The 22,616-nt window shown below is 37.0% G+C and overlaps 1 protein-coding gene across 1 annotated transcript in view; it reads left to right on the plus strand.

Moving 5' to 3' along the window:
* Positions 1 to 22,616, plus strand: part of ADGRD1 (adhesion G protein-coupled receptor D1) — a 151,415-nt gene that overhangs the window by 28,324 nt on the left and 100,475 nt on the right. Inside the window, exon 13 of the mRNA XM_086761376.1 lies at positions 2,730 to 2,871. Within this exon, the coding sequence (XP_086617502.1) occupies positions 2,730 to 2,871 (142 nt within the window). The remainder of the gene's footprint in view (positions 1 to 2,729; positions 2,872 to 22,616) is intronic.

The raw sequence follows: 22,616 nt of genomic DNA on the forward strand, positions 1-22,616 counted from the left end.
GAAGGAAAGGATGCAGCGTCCTAGCTGTCATGAATTTCAGGTGTTGCCTTCCTTTCTTTACACGGAGTTACATGGAAGATCATGATCACAGGAACTCATTTGTGAATTTCAGGGTAAAGAATCCCGGCTTCTGACTAGATTGATCACACTGAGATAATCACACAACTATTACTAAATAGCTTTTAAAAATCAAGTAGCAAGCTGTACTGTTGTTTACTCTGCTCTCTCTCAAAAAAAAAATGGCACTTAGCAGGTGGCTGTAAAGGAACCATGTCGTTAGTGTGCAGTATTTCTTATTGACATGAAGAAATAGAGGCAATAATTTATGACAGGTTATGTTTTTTTCAAACAGGAGGACCAGTGCAGTTTATTAAGATAATAAGCTGTAATCTCAATTTTTCAAAGAGCGGAAGATAATGAATATGGTCTTGACTTAGGTCAAAGTTTAGCAAACACAGTATGATTAGAAATGCTGCATGTCAAAACACTGTTCTGATGCATTGTCACAGAGTCTACAGCTCTTGGGGCTCTGATATAGCAAAATAAAACAGTTATGTCATCCATGTGTACGTTCTCTGAATTTTGTGGAATAGAACAACCTGGAGACCAATTCCTGTTCCACTGAGTTGTATTTATTTTTTAGCATTCATTTTTAAGAAGGAAGGATCTGGCCCTGCTGCAATGTTAAACACAAAGACACCGGAGGAGAAACATCTCCCACATTTCAATAATTAATCCAAGCTACTTGAACGTTTTGCAGTATGTAATGCACTACAGAATCACATCTGTAAAATTCTAGATACAGATCTGTCCAAAACAGCATTTTAAAAAGTAGTAATCCAGGGAATGCTAGCTTAGCGATTTTCCTCTGAGGAATCAAACCCCAGGTATGCAAAATATGTTTTAAAAATAAGTATGTACTTTACTTCTGCTTGGTTTCCTTTTTTTTTTTTTGTGCTGTACTAATAACTTTTTTGCTTGCATTTTAGTAGAGTAACAATGTTTTCCCAGAGTAGTTTGTTTTAAAGAATTTCTTTTATGTTCCTTCTAGCACTGGGCTGCCTAAACACCTGTAATTTGAAGCCTGTCCGTTTTCTTCTTAAGGGCAATTTTTTTTTCTTTTGTGGTGGAAAGCTAAAACCAAAACTCTTGGATCTTTTATGCTGCACAGACAGATGACTTCTATTTTCAGACTGCATAAATAGCAGTTTCTGAAGGGAGTCAGTTTTGGCTCTTTACAAAAAAAAAAAATGGGAACAAAAAAGGTTTTGAGACTAGTTCTGCTCCTGCTCATATACAGTTTGTGTAAATCTGTAGTAATCCCACTGAGGGTAACCAGGTGGCAGACCCACTGCCATCTCCCATCCAGGGCCACCGTGAGGAAAGCCTTGCGTATGCAAGCATGAAACACAAACACTGTTTCTTCCTTGTGCTGAAGTTTCTTCACGATTCAAGATTCATCTAGCTGTCTAAAGTTAAAATGTCAGATAATGAGTGTGGAAAACACTTCCATCCTGTTAATCTGTGTAGGAGAAATCTCAAAATGTCAACTAGTGGTCTTAACATTATAAGTCCTTCTCTAAATTTAAACTTCTCCTATCACAATAGCAAATTTTGCCCTCAGATGAACAAATTCAATTCACATGCTGGTCACTGGGAGCAGCAGCAATCTCTGATACTGATGTTTTTTTTTTTTTTTTGTGGTCAGAACTAAGGAATGGCGCTTGGAATTGTGCTAAATGAGTTCTCTTTTATTTGACCTGACTGAGGAACTGAATGAAGTTATTTTAATGTCTGACGTGGCTTTTGTTTTTCACTGAAAGAAAAATAAGAAACCATTGCAAACAGGTGGCAGATGTAAATAAGGTGGTTTTTTTTCCATGTGCTTTGTAAATTGACTCTTTCCAGTGGTGTGCTATATTTGGAAACCCACACTAATGGTTGATTTGCCATGGCTCATATTTCTCATAGTAAATACCATTCAATCACATACTGAAGAGGTAGATGACAGAAACCGTTTTACTCCTGCACAGTTGGTTACTCATAGTGTAAAAAAATTTACCCTACAGTCAAATGGATCTTAGTTACTCCTAAATGTGCAAAAATGCCAAAGTCATAAGTTTTAGCTGAAAGCAGAAATAAAAGGATTCTTACCTACTGCAAAAATTACTTCAGCATAGAAAAATGTATTACCTGGACTAATCAGATGTTTATCAGGTTCAGCTGTTTGTATTGTGACCTGACTTAGTCTCTAACAAACCTAACTGGACATAATCAATTTTTCAAAGTAAATCTATAAATTCTTTCTAAATATATTCCTACATATATGTTTGTATGCATTATGTATAATACATGTGTCTTACACACTGATATGTACATTTAATTAGACAGCCTGAAATGTCTGCAGATTTTCTCCTCGCTTAGGTTGCTTTGCTTGGGTTATTTTTAGATCCCTTACTTCACAGAATTCTAATTATCTAAAGCACTTTCAGGAGAATGAAGGAATCCTTATGGTATCAAGTCTCCTATTGTCTAAAGCTGTCCCCTATACTTTGTAGTTGTTACTTCTAGTCCTGTAGGAGCTTCTGGGTCCAGATCTTGCTCCCCAGTAGAAATTCATTTACCTGAATGGAAAAAGGAGGTCCTGTGTTCCTGTTGTTGTGGGTGTTCTCTATGAACTTAAAAAAAATTGTTGTGCTACTTCCTTAATATGTTTGTTTCTTTTCAAGGATTGCTGAAGCTGCTGCCTACAAAGGTTATATGATCTCAGCAACCAGTTACCTTATCTCTATCAAAGTGGAACCTCTACCCAAGTTGTCCCACAACCTGTCAGGATCTCCTCTTATTACCATCCAGCTCACCCACAAATTGGTAAGTGACATGGAAACTACCAGTTTAAGCTATCGTCAGGGCTGTTCAAAACTTCAGTGTCTGTGATGACTTCTTTGTATTTCTCTTGTAATTTTTGTGGGCATTTTTAGTACCAATTCAGATGGCATTTGCGACTACAAGATTATGTTTTTCCAGCCATTACACTTCAATGACTTCTGTTTCTATTACTGCAAAAGGCTGATTAGTGCACATGTTGAAAAAGAAGATGAAGTCACAAGTCTACCTTTAGGGCTTTCTGTTATATATTATTCTATGGATGTGTTTGTGCAATCTACAATAGGATGGTATGAATTACTGCTTTCTCATGAGAGCTGTCAAAAACAAGAATTCAATGAAAAGTGTCGTTTTGCTGACAGTTTTTCAAACTTGAGACTCTTCTGTATATCCCTAGTGGCCTTGTAGAGGCAGGCACTTGCGAAGTGAAGACTCTGTATTTTGTGCAGATCATCTGTAAAATGTACTTTGCACTATTTATTCTGGTACCTCCTCATGCTTTAGTATGATGATTTACTAGCAGGCTGTTAAACAAACCTGTTTTTTTTTTTTTTTTCTTTATGCCTGTCGACTTTCACTGTGAAGACCACTGGGATCTTGGTGTACAGACAGAAATGTTACAGTCATCATTTATCTCTTTCTCTGTTTTAGGCAGCAGAATCCATGAAAATGTGGTATGAACATGTCTGTCGAATGTATCCTGTGTATAACAGATACAGGTTGACTGGGACTTTCAGAGTCTACCTAGAGCAGTGTGTGCTTTATATGGTGCATTAAGGGAGTGGCTGTTTTCTTACAGAGCTGTTATTACTGATCCGCAATGCATTCACAGGCAGCCATCTATTATCTACCCTAATATTTCTACAGCTACTTCCATTTTGGGGAATGTTCAGGTCTTACTAATCATGCTAACACCTGTTCAGTTGTGACTTGGTTTTGATTTGTAGTGGGTTGTTTTGTGTGCCTGTAGGTTTTTTTTTGTTGTTTGCTTTTAAATTTAATTTATTTTTTTTTTAAATTCTCGCAGGAAATAGGGAAACTTGTCCCATTGTGTTAACAGCATTGAAAAAGTAGCTCAGTGCTATCTGAAATCAGTCCATAAATACATGACAATACATTTGTATTTAAAGTTCTGAAAATCTTACTTATAAGGAGGGAAGTATTTCTAAATGTGTAGTGAGCACAATCTTAAACTCTGTTCAGTAAACTGTACTGGGATAACAACTGTGCTAGATTTTGTTCTTAAGCATACAAACTTGAAAGGAGATGGATAAAGCACAGAAGGTGCACCCCTCTGAAAGGCAGGGAACTCTTCACCTGCTTACTTATGCCCTCCAGTTATAATCTGCTGCTGGCTTTTACATCTTGTTAGGTGGTACCATCCTCTTACTTTGATGAGAAGTTTAAGAGATGTAATGAAGTTTTGCTCCATGAGTATGGTTAGAAAATTTATAATCTCATTGCATTTTTTTACCCATGGAAAATCTGTAGACTTGCATTAGAAACTGGTCCCACACTGGTCTAAGAATCCATTTCTCCAGTGTTTTTCAAAGCAAAACTAAATGCAACTGTGTGAGAGATTTTCTATGCTTGCTCCAGAACCTGATTTCACTGTTACCCGGTGGTGAGGCACTTTGTATATCTTCTAGCTTGGTTTCTAAAATACCTTTTAAAATTCTAAATCAGATGTAAAAAATCCCAATGCTAAAAACTTTCAAATACCAAAACATTCTGAAATCATCAAATGTGTTGAAACAGAAAATCTGTTTCGATGTCATAAAATATTTTATTTAAATTGTTGTTTGCCATATTCTGTTTATATTGTTTTCCCAGTGGAAGAATGTAATCTAGCATCAGAATAGGTGTTTAAAAGGTGAACAAGGCATAAAAGTTTGTAAAGAGAATTAATAAAGCTGTAGTATGAGATATGATCAATGGGAATACATCTAGTTATCTGCTTTCCTTTTTTTTTTTTTTTTTTTTTTTTTTTTTTTTTTTTTTGCTGTTGGTGTGAATTTGCTGAAAAAAGCTATTAATCAGTGAGTGACAGAGCCAACCCAAATGCTTCTGGGTATCTTGTATATGGGTTCTAAATTCAGTGAGTGATCTGTAGAAATAAAGATCAGATGTAGATAGAAATACACTGAACATTTTTCTGTGGGGAAGATGCGTAGTAAGGAGTTGAGTAAAATGTGTGCAGCTCTGCTAAAGTGGTTGATACATTGAATTTGATAGGAAGACTGCTTGCTTCTGAGACCTGTGGCTTTGGGAATATAATTTCTCTTCTGACTTTTCATTAGTGAGTATGTTTAATGTTAAGGAATGGTTGAATAGATTATACCTTCGAGTTATGCGTAAGTATGGCAACAGTGGGACAAATCTGTTTTACACTGCTCTGTCTCCAATGAACTCTATGGAATAATTTTAAATGATATAAATTTTGACAATTTACTTGTGAACTTACTTAAGCAAATTTACAGAAGTAAATTCAAATGAATGTACTTAAGCAGATAGGGAAATGACTGCAGGCCTCTGACAGCTTTCATAAGATAGTGGTACAGGTCTTATCTATCATACTACATATTATTTCACTCTTTGAAGTTGTGTCATTCAGCTGAGTATGATTGCTCATGAAAAAAAAAGGTAGAATTTAGAATGTAAAAGAAATTCTGCCTGCAAGATTACTGTGTTAAAGTATGTGCTTTAAAATAAAGAGTAACAGTCAAGCTATTTATTTAAGCTCATGATTGAACATAATGATTGAAGTAAAAGCACAAAATTTGGCTTAGAAACCTGTTTCATCCATTAAAGTAATGCTTACTTCCTTGTAGTAATGGAAGAAACATTTTAAGTGGACACAAATCTCATTCTTATAGTTGCCTGTTTGTTCCACATAATGTTGTCAGTTTAACAGAGCAAAGTGTAATAAGAAAAAAATAACAAATCCAAACAAATAGTTTTTCTCTATTAAAATTTAAGTTTGAGTCTGACTTTTTCAAGTGGTCTGATTTAGTTATGACTACTCCAATGGAATCTACTGGATTTCACAAGTATAAAAATGCAAGGAGAGAAAGGAGAAAATGGTTTATTGTACTGATTGTAATATTTTAATTCTTTTTCTTCTAGTGTGTGTAGGAAAAATGCCAATCATTGAGCAACAGAAAACAAAAAGGAGTAAAATAAAACATGTCTATTGTAGGAAATAGTTACAAAGAGAAGGTCTGTAAACTGAATATCACCTCTTAAATCAAAACTTCACAGAGCATTTATCATGCTACAGCCTAACTCACTGTTAGTTAAATCTCTTGGGCAAGGAGTCTCTCTGGGTTTCTATGAAATTGTCTGAGCTTTTTAAAGTAGCTTTTAGGAGCCTGTGAGATGATTAAATTTATCTTTCTTTTTGAAACATGAGGCAATACAAACTGATGCAAATATCTAATCAATAGGGTAAGAATGCAGGGAATATTTATAAATGACATGTTAATGCCTCCTTTTCTAGAAAGCACCACGGGGCAGTGGGCAGGGTGCACAGAGGAGATTGATGCCCAGCCTGGGGGACAGGCTGGAGGCTAAACTGGTGCTGTGGAGCACAGGAGCTGAGAAGTAGCCTCATAGTTAACACGTACATTGTTATTTTCACGGGTACAAGGAGTAGGGAGACTAGATTAGACTCACCTCCATCAGAGGGGATATAAGAAGAAGACATCAGTAATTACAGCAATTAGGCCTTGATGTTCAGGCTCCCAAGTGGATTCTCATGGGACCAATATTGCTGGTTGACATCCTTTCTGCCAACAGACCAGGCACAAAATTTTCTGGTCAAGCTAATTTCCATTAGTAGAAAATTATTTTCTGACTTAAAATAGAAATTCTCATGAATCAGGATGAGTAAGTCATCCCAATTTTTTAATAGGATAAAAATTTTACTTGTTTAATTCTTCTCATGAAGTAATGACTCCCTGTCAATAAGATAGACATGCATGTTTTAATTCTTAGAGTGTTATTTTTGTTTCAATTGTCACTATTCTAACAACAGTTTATTTTGTTGCACAGTCCCTGAAAGAGGTTTTTCTGTTACTCTTTCTTTTCCTCTTATCTTACGAAAGTATTAACAGCCTTAGAAAGATTGTTTTGCAATAAGACTTTATCAGGGACTTAAAATTAACTTATTTGCGTAAGAACATTAAATGATTAAGTGTTTTATTCTTTCTGCCATTCTGAGGAAAGCTTATCTACTCTTCCTATCCAGAGCATCTGCTTTTATAACAGTGACATAGCTAGGGTGAAAAGCAATTCTCATTTTTCTTCTCCGTAGATATAAGGTAGCTTTTCCTGTGATATTTGGGGAACATTGAAGGGCTTTTTGCTCGAGACTTTTTACTTATTGAAGAATTACATTAATGTAATTCTGTCCCTTCCTTTCCACTGCTTAGGGTACAAGATGGAGATGAGAGAGAACCAGTACTGCTTTGTGACACCGTAGACTCAGATCTATTGTTGTCACTCTGTTAAGCTGTTTTATTAATAGTGGGGTTTTAAATCTCATTAAATATTTTATGCTGTCGATTCAATGTTTGCCATAATATAGTCTTGCCAGTCCACGTATTTCTGCTCTGTGTATGGATACTGGTTTATTTCTATAGCTGACCTGAAAAACTATCAGACAAAGGGTGTAATGCAAGAAAATTATGTTAATTGACAGCTAGTATTGCCTGTAATTGCAACATATCAAGTGTGAATACGTTTTCCTCTAAACTTACCAGCTCCCTTGATATACCTGCTGATTGTGAAGCACTAAGAGGAGCAACAGCAGTAATGGTGGCTCATCTCTAGCCAATGCGCATTACGGCTCAAAATGTGACTGGACGGTACTTACGGGAACCCTTGATGAACTTGAATCAAAAGAATAGGCTGTGTTCCTACTGAGTAGCTACTCACATCAAGCTCACTGTTACAGCTTGGTGCATGCATTGGAAATTTTAATAACAAGTCCAAAGACCAAAAGAGTAAAGACACAGTGAAACTAGATCTGTGCTCCTTGGTGGAACTACCCTGAGGCATATAATTTTGGCTTTAGTATTGGATAGATATAAAGAATTTGAAAATGGGCTTGTATTAAGGTGTTAAACTTCGCAAAAGTCTGATTTCTTTGGAAAAGCTTTAGATTACATTTCCAACATCTTGGTCAGAGAAGGTTGTCAAAACTTCAAATGTTTTACAATGAAGGTAGTGAAACACTGGAATAGATTTCCCAGAGAGGTGGTGGATGCCCCATCCCTGGAAACGTTCAAGGCCAGGTTGGCCGGGGCTCTGAGCAACCTGATCTGGTTGGAGATGTCCCTGCTCCTTGCAGGGGGGTGGGACTGGATGGGCTTTAAAGGTCCCTTCCCACCCAAACCGTTCTATGATTTTGTGATTCAATCCTGGACATAGAATGTCTTCAGACAGACATTATTCTTCATAATGGTAAAGATGTAAAGTTACATTAAAGATGCCTTTAAAAAAAAAATTATTTCTTTACGATAGGCTGCAGTATTTATTCTAATATAAACATTTGTTTTTATCAGGAAAATTTTATCTAAATTAAGCCCTCTAAGAGACCAAAGTTGATACACTAAGTTACAATAGTCAGTTGTTATTCAGGAACATTTCAGTGAAAGACAGACATTTTTAGACTGATTTAAAAAATGAATATGCTTTGCTCTTCAGCAACTTGGAAGAACTACTGTCCAGCAAAAAAGATAACAGAAATCAAATAACACCTCCAGTGTGTGGGGGATGATGGTAGTATGCAGCTGAAGAAGGCTTAATCTCGACGTATCCAGATGTTTTGTAATGAAGCAACAGTACATTTTGTAAAATTATTATCCTTAAAAAAATTGTTTCTAGAAAGATGTTTTTCATAGCAAGAGCAACTAGAGAAGAACTAACATTTCACTTATGTGATCCAAGAAATTACAACACAGGGTAGACATTTAGAAGAGATGAATGTCAAGGCTGAAATGCATACACAGCATGCTCTGGCAAATGTCAGAAGAGACAACAGAAGGAGAAATGGTGTAAAACTGCACCAATGTTTTGTAAAATCCATATGGCTATGTAGCACAGACCTTGATCTTTGACCACACTGAAGTTACTTTTGGACAGTGTCTTGGGAAAAGTAGCTATAAATTCTTGTCTTTCCTGACAAGACAGCTGCCCATCTTTCAGCACATAAAAATACCAGCTTGCTGTAAATCTGGGCATACTTGGTGCAGAGAAGGTAAAGGACTGACTAAGGTGAAGAGGAAAAAAAAAAGAGCATTCATACCCTGGATGATGCACCAGAGCACACTGTGCTCACTGCTCTGTTGATCTCTTACTGTTGACTGGCACTATAGAGAAAATTGCCTTACGGCTAGAAGAAAAGTTTTTGTACACTAGTTGCAACAACTTCGAGGCTTCTGTGGTTTTCTCCAGGACTTTGTTTTCCCTTTCCTTTTTACAGAATGGGAATAAGTGCAGGTACAGTTTTGGAGAATTATAAACTCCTTGCTGTTACACCCTCTGTGAGAGGACCTTACATGAAGATTAGATGCAAATTGGGAATCATTAATATAGCTACTTTTCCCCCAATGTATTTAATGTAGATGCTATTTTAAAAATATTTTTGATTGTGGTAAAAAATTTTTTTAAAAGTGCTTTACTAAGATGCTACCAAGTTAGGACTAATTTTGCATTGTTCCATCTCCTTCCTTTGCTCCATGTGGTTCATTTTAACATAGTGCTTGGGGATTTGTCTGCCTGACTGTAAAGTGTTCATCTTTTGTACAATATTATTACACTGAATCATGCGAACAGCTGCTTCTGTCCTTATTTTTTGACCAACTCCTCTCTCGATCATTTCTCTGCTTCTGCTCTTTTACTTTCTGCAGTGAATGCTTCCCATCAGAACCCCACAGTGACTGCTTCCTCTATGCTCCTCGCTAGAGCGTTTCATCAATTAAACTTTATAATCTTTTTCTGTTAATCCCATCTCATATTCTGCTACATTACTTTCTTAAATCTCCAGAACCAGGAGTTCTGTAGGAGCTTCAGCATCCATTATTACAAGTGCAGCCTTCATGTCTGGGAAGTGTTTTTTGCAGTACTCCTTTGGAGATGGTAAAGTGCAGGGAGAAGATAGACCTCCTCTTCTCTATCACAGAAAAGTGCTGATAGTCCTCTTGTAGTTCAGGGAGAGAGAGACGAGGTTAAAGAAAATTTTCTTTGAGCTTTTAATGAGACAGTGGGACTTTTGCCTCTAAAAGGTACCTGAACGCCATCCTTCCTCTGTTGGCTTTTGCCTGGCCAGCAGTGTGCCATATCCTGAGGTTTGTTTAACATCAGTACTGATAGCAAAATGAAATGAGAGAAGAACCAATTCCCATTTGTACGCAAATATTAGTACTACCATGAGAGAGATAAATCAATGTGGAGCCAATTTATTTTTATGGCAAGTTAACTGTTGACTAATTTATATATTGATCGAGGAAAAACAATGACTTTTGCCCACATCTGTGGAACGAAGGTATAATTTTTCACTGGATGGACTTTGCCAGAAAAACTTGAATAAAGTACAATTAAAACTGTGACTCTTACAGAGTGTGCCACAATTAAGGAAAAAGAAAAAAAGTAAAGCTTGTAATTTAAAAATCAATACAAAGTTCAGCACTTTGTTATGCAATTTAAATCACTGCTATAAAGAATACAGAAAATCTATTTTGTTCAAATGAGAAATGAACATAGTTGCAGCTAATTTTCTTGTTCCTGGGCAACCTTAAAATACCAGTAGGCATCATGATGATATACAGCGTCTCTTAACAATACAGCAGTAGTTCTGTATTGTTAATGTTATTAACAGAAACATCCCAGGACTTATTTTCTCATAGGAATCCATTCTAAAAGCTCAGAAAAGTGCAGTAACAAAAAATATAGATTTTCATTAAGCACATTGAAGATTGCTTGTTGTAAGAATCAAGATTGCCTTGTAAATATTGTAATTCATAGAACATTTCATTCCCACGTCAGAACAGACTTAAGCTTTTGGAGGCACAGTACTTTCCCTGTGTTACCTATCACTCATTTGTCATGAAAGAAGCCCTCAATATTTCTTTGTAAATGAGTCCTTTGCCTTTGAAGTGAATATTGCAACAGGAGAGAGGGCATCAAGAAGTGATTGAATGTTTTTGGAAGCATGCAAGTGAAGTTTCCTTTCAATTTTAAGTTTAGTTGCTGACCTTTGTTCTTTGGGTATGTGGGTAGTTTTGTATACCAGCTTCCACTTAGTATCTATAAAATTACCTCTTGCCTAAAGAAAATAACCACTGGTGGCTGGAACCAAGTGTTATCAGTCTACAGAAAAAAAACATCTGCTTTTTCTTTCAAATTTCTACTTGCAAATGGCAGTGCATCAGCACTTGGAGGTCACTCAGTACTGAGCAATAAATTTTGAAAAATCTTGCTGACTTATAAACTGAGAACTGAGTTCCACAGTTATCCTGTTTTACAGAACTGTGGCATCTTGTGCTACTTCACTCTCTGCCTTTGACTGAGCATTTGCCACAGGAGGAGAGCAGAAAATTATGAGGTTTATATTTGACACAATCAAATCTGGTCCAGTGATGTAGAGTCCTGTCTCCGCCGCAAACACGGTTTTGTTACTGCACCTTTAAATATTACGAAAAAAAAGTTACTGCAGAGGTGAAGATGTTAACAACTTCGATGTTTAAAATTATAAACAGAAAAATCAGAATAACTTACCACCATTCCCTAATCCCCAATGTGAGAATGGATTCTGTAATATCTCTCTTGATGAGGTCGAGCTGTTTTGAAGTGGCAGAAATAAATTGTAGCATTTGAAATAGCAAGAAGCTGGATTTAGATTCAATATACTCAAATTATTATTTAAAAAAAAAAGTCAGAAATTGTTTTGCTGATTGACAATTTCAAATTCACTAGAGTCGGACACTTGGAGGGAGTATGTTTTCAAAACTTTTGTAAAGAGACGTATTAAATATAGAGGGTAAAATTCTGATTTAATTACAATCCATTGTAGAACTGCTGACTCCCAGGGGGCCAGGCTTTCAGTCCTCACTCTAATGGTGATCTCATGTTGCTTTCAGACTGGTACAACTGCATTCTTCATTAATCATAAAAATTTGAAGGGAAAACAATCAAGTCCAAGACTAAAAATGAAGATTTGTTTCAGATTGTTTGTCTTTTGATTGTACTGGCAGACAGTGGTTTTTAGTGAGTAGAAATCTAATGGTAATGCATTGCTATCTCTCCATTAGTTATGTCTTGAATAATCCATGTAAAAGCAGAAAGGGAAAGGACTTTACACGTCCTCTGGACCCATTGACTTAACTCCAGGCAAGTTCAACTCAGTTTGTCTTCCAGATCAATGTGATTCGGTTCCAGATAAGTTACTGTGGTGGAGGGAACTTCAGGAAGACATTCTTGTCGGTTTTCCTGGGTTTGTTATAGTGTGATCCTTCGTGTTTCAGCTGTGTCACATTGTACATTGTCTGGGTTCATACTGGAAGTCTTACGCACAGTGGCAAGCTTTTAAGATCTAGATTTTTTTTAAGCTACTTATCATCATATTATTTTTTAATTAAATCACAGTAGACCATGTACCGGAGTCCTGAGAATTGCTTTTAAGCCAGTTTTTTGTCTCTAACATCTTACATGTATCTGTGAGAGGCACAATTGCCCTGATACCACTTGTTGCACCAGATGAGTGCTGGCAGTTAAATGGGCCTATGTTTATGAGGAAGACAGCAAAGGCCCTTTATACAAATAATTTCTGAAAATGCACAGTTCTGTCAGCATGTGTATTAAGAAAATAAGTAGAAAATTCACTAGAAAATTTCTCACTAGTTATTTCAGCTGAAGTGCCATCTGCCACTCTTTATGTATTTAATTTAATAATATTTCTTCTTTTGTTGTTGTTGCTTTCAGTAATATGGGATCTGAATAATCTGTTGTGCATTCTCCTTGAGATACTTTGCTGTAACAGTTGCTAGGGTTTTTTTTGCACTAGTGGTGACTTCAAAACATCAACTAAGTATTGATGGAGTAGACTACTTTTATTAATTTTATGTAGCTTGAACTCTTTGCTCATGCTGTTTTGCCTGTTAGATTGTGTGTTTACGTTTCTCACTTGCCAATCCAAGACATTATCACATGGTTGTATTCAAGTTCCTAGACTTTTGGTAGGTCTGTAGGTCTGCCCATGTCTTTGTGAAACCTCTTAAACTTGCAGGAATTATTTATATGTCATGATTGACCGATATTTAATTGCATATAATCAAATGATGCTTCACTCAGAAAATGGTAAATGTATTAAATCTATTTTTGTCTTCCTGACTTATTTTCTGCTGCCTTGGAAACATGCAAAAATGTGCTGAAAATGATAAGGTAATGAAAGGCTAACTGTTGTGAAGATGAAACATGTTTTGAAAAGCATAAGGTCTTCTGCACATACTCTGCTTTAGAACATTGTTGTGGAAAGGCCATAGCTTATTATTATTATTATTATTTTTAATCCCTTGAATCAGTTTTTTTTTTGGGGGGGGGAGATCCAAAAAAGCACAAGACCTAGAAGGATATAGATGGTAACAGGAAACTTCTTCATTTGGATATACTACTAAATCATAGAATATTTAAGACTTTTGAACATGAAGCTCCTCTGTGTTGGCATACAGTTCAGGGAGATCTGACTAGGAATTTTTAAAAGCTGCATAATGGCACGTTACACACATCAGATGTTAACAGTGAGCGCAAGGGAGTTCAGTATGGTTTTGTGGAACTGAAAAAGGTTCCCCCCTCCTCTTTAAATATTCATAATCTCTGCAGGAAAATACTGTGAATATTGCCTTAGACTACTGAATGGGACAACTAGAATCTGGTCCATGTTCACAGTGGAGTCCTCACAACCATAACAGAAAAGTGGGGAAGGTTGAGGGAGAGATATCAGTTACACAATCTAATAGAGGCATTGATTGTTGCTCTGCTGCTGGTAATTAGTGGCATTAGTAGAGAAATAATTGCACAGATTTTGGAATTAATTCTACCATTTTTATTACACTCTTGAGCTGTTGCATTTAACCAGCAATGGAAACATAAGGCACCTGCTCAGCAGTGCCTTTGCCTTTCCACAGTGGCATTTCTTCTAAAGCAAAACCGACGTCACTTGTGGCTGTAACTGTGCTTTATTACAAGGCAGCCGAATGGCTAAGTGTAGGCTCTCTTACAGTAACATCACCAGCCTAAAACAACGCTTGTATTTAGTTCACACAATATAAATAAAAACTTTGGCTTGGAAAACTGGTAATTTTAGCTCCAAAATGGCAGTGCCGTCATACTTCAGAGAAATCTATGAACAGTAAATTTCTGGCTAGCCCAAGCTGGGTCAGCAACCAGATTCCTATCAGGACATGGCCGGCCAAGAACAACTGCGTTTCAGTGACTCAGCCTGAAGCAAGCTCTGCACACCTTTGTCCTCTGCAGTGACTCAGAATAAATGTCAGTGATCTTGATCTGCTCAAGCTATCACTGAATGACTAATGTATGCTCTGAGGGGGAAAATGCACTCTAGATGAAGGCAGGGCTTATATGATAACCGTTTCAGTATGACATCCAGAGCATCACAGCTTAGGGGAGAAATCGAAAAATGTAGCAACATGTTTTACAGCGATTACTCACATGGTTTCCATCAAGTGTGTTGCTAAGTGCTTTGCTGAAGTTGGGTGTTAGTGCTAAACAAGCAGAGACAGCAGAGGTGAAAATCATAAATAGACAAATCCCATGAACAACTGAAATGAAATAGAAATTTAATTAATTTGCAGTAAATTAAAGTTGGATAAGTTTGAAGTTCTAATTCAGAATATTAACCTGTTCTTGAAAAAAATCAATTATACTCCAATTTCTAATTTCTTTCATTTTCCCAGGTTTTTTGTTTTCTAAGCACTTTTTTCTTTGAGAATGATTTTCCCCAGACTATTGGATTTTGATGTTTTGCTTTTACTTGTTTTTCTAGGGTTGAGTCTGGAGATGTTTTATGCATATTACTAATGCAGGGGGCTATAGAATGTGCTTTATATAAAGATCAGTTTGGAAATCTTTATACAGATTAATGTAGAAAGTGATGTCTCAGAGGCACAGATATTTTTAGTAAAAAAAGTTATTTGTTGATTTCAGAGAAATAAATAGATAAGTATTTCCAATATTAGTTAAAATAAATTATCAGGTTTAGTTAGAACAAGTCTAATGGGGTCAACTGGTAATTTATTTATTTTTTTTTTGCTTGCTATATCTATATCTGTGTATTTTTATCTATCCTGATTTAGTCATCTTACAGCCTGGTATTTATAGATTCATATATATGCTTAATGTTAATATTAAACTACATAATCACTGAAAAATAGGAAAGAAGTGGAGTGCTGTGCAGATAATGTGGGACTGAGCACTTTGGTAGAAGGAAGATATAACGTTTCCATCCTAGAATTAAACAACCCCTTGTCTTTATGTTGCATGGTGCACTGTAGGAAGAACTTACAGGGTTAGGCTGATGAAATGTACTTTGACAGATCACGTAATGATTTAGGGTGGAATTAATCCCTAGATGCGTGGTTGTTTAGGAAAAATGTTTAGTCACTAGTTTTTAGGCCAATGTCAGTCATTAACTTCACTATTTTGCATTCATGCTAACCAAAGAGCTGTGAAATAAATTAATCCTATATAGTATGATTAAATCTCTTTGTTCAGTGTAATGATGTAATAACTGGTGATATTACCAAAAATTTGAAGATGCTACTGTAAGCTATCGCAGGACTCCCAAGCTGTATAAATAGGAGGAAGGGGAGAGGTTATGTAAAGCATCAGAGTGCCTTTTCTGCATGCATTGGAGAGGTTGTTATGCCATGCATTATAAGTTGGTACGAAAAGCCTCCATAAGATCTAACATTTTTACAACACACCAATGCACACTGGACACTTCCCTTTTATAGTATCTCTACGGCTATAAGGTACAGAATGTATGAACAGAATGCTCAAGGAGATTTCTAATTAATGAAGTTATAAGGGAAAAAATATCCTGTGACACTTAAGAAATTGATTGGTCCATGTCCGACTGTGTGTGAATTGCGCTGCTCTTTGGCAATGATTTTTACAATAGACTTTTTATTAGCCTAAAGATGTTTTCAATAATTTCAGTAGCGATAATTTCAGGTACACTGCCGTCTGTATCTTTCATTCATTGCTTCTGTCTGTTGTGGTAATTGATATCAAGTACAGCTTGAATAGCTAGCAGAAGAATAAATTTGGAGAAAGTACCAGACACACCGGGGAATTAAGTTTTACTGAACAATGCATGTTAGCTACACCGATCAAATCTTACTGGTTCCCACTTGTTATTAGAGATGACAATTCTACTCTCAACAAGTTGTGGAATTTCAGATTTGGGAGAAAGCTTTTTTTTTTTCTTTTATGAGTTTTTCCCTCCTCAACTTAGAAATAGTTTTTCTTGATTTTTTGCATATGGCAGACAAATTATCAATCTTTTGGGAGTACTACTTAAAGGCCCTCAGAACTGGATCTATTATTCTTCGTCAAGACTCAGACTCAGACACAGTGGCCCCCAGAATGTTATTGTACAGTCATTGTACTTCCAAAACCAGCTAAAATTTGTGAAAATGTGACTACTGCAAACCTCTTGGACACTAACAGTAAAAATTTCAGACCATTATTTCAGACTGCTATATAAAAGCTTTGAAACTTACAACTAACTCTTAAACTGAAGATGTTTGGTGAATGGCAGAGCACACTTAGAGAGGAGGTCAAAAGGTTCCTTTTCTTGGTCCTGCAAATGCAGTGTTGAATCCTCCTAAGCTGTCACCAAGAAGCTATGGCAGCTTCACTCATTTCTCCTTTGCAGAGCAGTTGGACTTTATGTAAATTCCTTCAGAGAGGAAAAATATTTACATTGAAAATCTGCCAAGAGTTAGACAAAGTGTTAGTGAGGGTAAAAGAGGTGTGGGAGAAGGAAGAAAATCATCCTGGGAATGATTTATTCTAGCAGGAGAAGATATGGCACAAACACCATTTCTGTTTCATAGAAGCATTACTTTGCTCTTGGGAACAGTTGCCAATGTGAGACAAACAGGCATAAATTCAGCATGCTCGGCGGGACTGAGTTGTCGTGCAAAACGGTTGAGTGCTGTCAACTCTTACTCATTTCAGAGCTTGGCATGTGATAAGGGTAGGTTCACTTTTAATCTTTGGGGTCAATGCTTTTACTAAGTGAGATTCAGTTAGATGCTCAAGGCCCATTTGTTACACCATTCATAGCTAAGCTGGCAGGAGCAACGAAGGTGTGTCCCCATACAGGCATTCATTCACAGCTGCGAGAGGACGCCTCTCTCTGCAGTCATCCACCTGACGTGTGCGTGTTTCTGCTTGGGGTTGTTGGAGCAAGTGTGCACAGCCACAGCACCAAACACAGGTCTGGGTCTGACAATGGCATTCCCACCCTTAAATCCTGACTAGAGGTATATAATTTGTCTAACAGGGAGTTTTCTGCCTTATGTTCTTTTGTAGGTTTCTCTTTAGGATTAAAATGTACAGGAATGAAAAAGCAGCATGACAATGACCAGTTGGGAGGGGTGAAGTGGGATGCTGTGTGCAAATCTTTCAGTATAAAGGTCCCACACAATCCCTTGGAGGCAGCATGGAGGGAACAAACTCCTTATAAATGTATTATTAAGCCTGATTATTTATTTTAAGAAATGTATAACCTCACTTATCTAACCACCTTGGAGTATGTGATGTTACTTTAAATCATGTATTTCTCAGCTAACTACACAAACATCAAACCCAAGTATATCCTGGGACATCAAACCTGACAGAATGATAGAAATATTTCCAGAAAAATTTATAAAAAGACTTAGTGCTTTATTATAGTAAAGTCTATACCCAAGGGAACAAAAGCACAACTTCAGTATATAGTATATTTCTTTATTGTGTATTTCCAGTCTTCTGGCATAGTCTGCAGACTGTTGATTAGCTTTTTACTTCCTTTAACTTGAATATTTTGTATATTCCAGAAATGGATTTACATATTTTAACTCATTCTTTGGCTTTGTCTTGAGGAAAGTTAGAGCCCAGTAAATATTAAAAAAAAAAAAACCCATAAATATTCTTCCACTTAAGAAAAAAAAATACTTTAAAGTTTGCTTCCTGCAACTATCAACTAGCCAGCAGAAAATAAATGTACTGGCAAGGATATTTAGCAGAGCAGCAAATTTTAAGTGGTTACTGAAGACTGTTCCTGGAAGGCAGACTCCAAAAAGCTAAAATTGTGCTGATTCAGTGAAGAAAGAAAGAATAATCCATGACTTCAGGGATCATCAAAGGTACTAGTGTCTTGAATTTTTAATGTCATTGAAATGCTTGGAAAAGATGTATATTCTGAAAATCCATACAGTAAAAAACTCCAGAAACCTCAGCCAAATCCTGACTATAAAAAGAGTTAGGAGGTAACTTGCTTATTGCTTCTTTGAAAGTCTATGGAACACCCCAAATTGATTCCCTTTTTATGCCTTAAGGACAAAGGTGGTGGCTGACCAAGCCGTGATTCTCTTAGGCTTTTTGAACCTTAGGCTGCCAGTCTGCAATCTCCTAGCTTAGTGGGAGTCCTGTAGACTCCTTATTCTATCTGAGAGGACCTAAAAAGATTTGTGCTCCTTCCAAAAGAGCTGCTTTTTGCTTGCACTTTCCTGCTGCACACATTTCATCCCTATCTTTGCTGGTGTGCAAGTCTTGCAGAACATAATTTTAGTACTTGCTATCTAAGCTTCTATGTCTGTCTTACCATATTTTCTTACAGATCATCAGGGAAACTTATGTTAATGCCACAGCTTTTTGGGACCAACTTTTGCAGCATGAATCTTAATGCTAGCAAAAAGTTTAACTTCTGAATTGTAGAATACTAAACCAAAACATTAGAGGTGTATTTGCTGCTCTTCATGCTAGATGAAGAGCAGACAAAACTCTTAATGGACCTTCCAAGGGTCAAGAGATGGGAAGAACATCTCCATGTTTTCTCACCAGCACAGACCATCTGTGCAGTCAGGAAGAGATGTTAGTACTTCCAGGATATCATCCATCTCATGCCAAAGTATTTGTTCAAAATGTATTGGCTGAATTACTCATATTTCTCTTTGCTGGTATGAAGGGAACCTGGAGAGATAGCATCTAGATTTGCTCAGCTAAAGCCCACCTTGTGTGTCTTACTTCACTGCAAAGTTATGCAGATCAGCACTCACAGGGAAGTTCACTGTTGTGGGCAGCGCGGTGAGGAGGCAACAGAGATACATAAAGGAATTAATTAGAGGTACTATTGTGCTTAGAGAAGACTGTACAGGTGAGATATGGAGATTTATATTTGTAATGATTGAAGTTTGGATTACTTGCTGAGAAAAACTTGCCCCATTTTGGATTTTCTGTAGTGTGCAATATTTAAGCCTAATGAATGTATTTGGAAAGAGAGAGAAAAAAAAATTAAAAGAGAAAGGTACTGAGACTATCCAAGTCCTTTATTTTTCCTCATATTTTTTCTTGCATGACTGAACCAGATTTTATATGTTTTGATGACACTACAAATGTGACATTTCAGCCCAGAGCTATGAAGCCCTGAAAATAAAAATGTGTCTTGGAACCACTGATGGATCACTGACAAGGCTGGAGCTTCCAAACTAATGGGAAATGATGACAACCCCTGCATACAGATTAATTGTTTCAGTTTAAGCTGCAGTTTCTCTCATTTGTCTGATAGTATTCTTTATACAACATTGCCTCGTGGCACTGGGTTTCTGAACGGGGGATAAAGACGTGTCATCTAGCTGCAGTTTGGGCTAAGTTACAGGATCCAAAACTCAGTGTTACTTCAGTTACGTAACTCCTGGTGAATGGATCAGGGCTTGGATGCTGGTTTTATCCCCAAAGTAAAGGACCAGCTAGGAACCAGACTGTGCCTACACTCTCAGCTGGGTTCCCCTTTTGCACTGGGCAGGCGTGGGTTGGTGTAGATCACGTTTGTGTTAGCTTATCCGCACATGGTATGTGCCTGCCTGCACCCCTTGGCTCCGTGCAAAAGGGGAAGGAGCTGCCCAGGCGCAAGGTGCCACCTCCCCATACCGCTGCTGGCATGTACCAGCTTGCCTGGGAGATGGCTGGAGTGTGTTTGGTTTAGGAATATGAGGGACAGTATAGATATCAATATTTTGCATTTTTTACACCATATTTCCTTCTGTCACAGAATGTCTGCCAACTTCAGGCAAACATAAGCTAAAAATAAAGGTAAATTTCAGAGTGCTTGAAAAAAAAAATCGTGCAGGTGAAACATGACCTGATGAGAATTCAAGTATCTTATATATTTTAAGAACTAGGTATACTTGAGTATATTCAACTATACTCTAATTTACTCCAATCTTGAGAGTATGGCAAAAGTAACTGCAGCTCTGCTATCTATTGATGAAAATTGGTGTAAATTGTTACTCTTTTTGGCTGCAGGACAAATGTGATCAACGCATTGTCTGCTGCTGCAGTTGTATTGTGATCGATACATGATGCAAGAGCTGTCTGTCTGCCTTCTGGTTTCAATCTGTCCCTCCTCAGGGTGTGCACTGGGTGACACTAAGGATGAAGGCTGCAAAGGGAGGTAGTTGCCCATGCAGCTCTTTCGGAGCAGAGAGGTGGTTCTGGCTGCCATCCTAGCTGGCTCGTAGCTAACATGCAGATCAGTAATTTATACCGTAGTGATAATAGGTTATAGTGCCAGTAACTTTTTATAACACTCATAAAATGCCTTATTCCTGTGGGGAAACATTCCTCCAATGTGGGCAGTAAAATGATCACTTTCAGATGTCAGTGTGGACTTTACATTGATATGCTGCCAAGTGACCAGATTTTCTAGGTACCAAGTTAAGGAGAAGTAGGTTGGAGAGATGGAAGGAGGAGGAATGTAGACCCCACCTGGGATATCGTACAAGCCTTCAGGCAAGCCAGGAGTCCCCTCCTCTTCCTTACATTTAGCACCTACTCCTCTGTCGTATCTTGAAAGTCGGATGCTAAATGACCAAATCAAAAGGCCACCAGAACCTGCTGTATTATTTCATTTAAAGTCACTTTGGTTTATAATTTAATGCTTGCCCTACATTCCTTTGGTATAATCTGTGTAAGTACTTTCCAGAGTTCATTCTGTCCTGCTCATGCCAGCTACAAAAACTCCAGACTTTAAGGAAACATTAGCAAGGAGGCAGTGCCTTCCAACACGGCTGTGCCTGGCCGTGCCGGGCCAGGATGGGGAAGGAATGCACTTGATGGAGAGCACTGGGCAATGGAGATGATTTTTCTTCTGAAAATTTTATCACTGGAGATGTGTGTTGAATAAACCAAACACAGCTCAATTATTACATCTGCTTAACTTTTCCAATTCTGGGTGGATAAACCAGTAATAATCACCTTCAGGAAAAGATAATGCCACAGCTAACCATGTAGTACCCTGCATTTTTTTTTTTCTTTATGAACAAAAAGTCTCTTTTGAAATCCTTTTTGTTTCCTAGTGTAACAGAGTAAAAGCAATGTGTGAAAACTTTAGGTTTCTTGCAGGGAGGTTGTAGAGGCACATGTGTCTGCCTGCTCTTAAGATCCCATGATCAGGCAACTCCTTTGAAATTTGCTCTTATACTCTCATTTTTATGGTATTTATAAGATGTTTGTAAGCTCTTCTCTGACATTCTGCTAGGTGACTTCCTGACTTTTCCACCTGAAAAATAAACAATTACAGTGTTATTGCAATAACAGATGTGCTTATTCCTTCAAGTAAAAATTGCAAAAAAAGAAGCAATTTTAGATTGAAAGCCTAAAATTAGCTATATTTAATTTCTCCTGTATAACTGGTACCTTGTAACGTTATGGTCTTGATTCCAAGATCCAAACAGTCCCTTCATTCCGTACGCTGAGTTTGATCAAAGATGGTGGGTGGCTGTGATTGACTTCCAAGGATTTGATTTAAGCTGTTACAGATACGCAGTTTTTGAAAGTAAAGGAAATAAGGTCCATGAAACAGAATTGCCAGCTATATATAAAATATATTAAAAATTATGGAATTAGGAAAAGGCTTTTGCAGTGTCATTTTGGTAGACCAATACTCAAATAATGCAGCTACTGTTACTATATGTATCAATTCCTCACAGTTAATGTAATTACAGATTGCACAGATACAGTACAATGGCTCCTCTCGGTTAATAGCGTTTGAAAAAGCAGAGTGTCCTTGTAACAAATCTTGTAATATACTGTGCTTTGGTTTTAATTAAACTTTGAGTAACCTTTATCTTCTAAAAATCAAGAATAAGATACACATTATGTTTAATTTGAAAAAGAAATAGCATAATTTTAGCATCTTGAAAGATACATGTACATAATTCTTTATGGGGACAAGATCTAAGTTGGGAGTTTGTTGGATTTTTTTTCAGACAAAATATCTACATAATATAACTACTGTTGACATGAGTTAGCATGCTTACTTAATTCGGGGTAAGGACAGAGCTAGACTGAGGAGTACAGCTCTGAACTGACTTTATTTTCATTCATAGATATAATATCCCTAGCAAGCCATTTTGTCAGAAGCAATTAAAAACTTGACA

Source organism: Chlamydotis macqueenii, chromosome 17, assembly GCF_036417535.1.
Source record: "Chlamydotis macqueenii isolate bChlMac1 chromosome 17, bChlMac1.mat, whole genome shotgun sequence".
NCBI lineage: Eukaryota > Metazoa > Chordata > Aves > Otidiformes > Otididae > Chlamydotis > Chlamydotis macqueenii.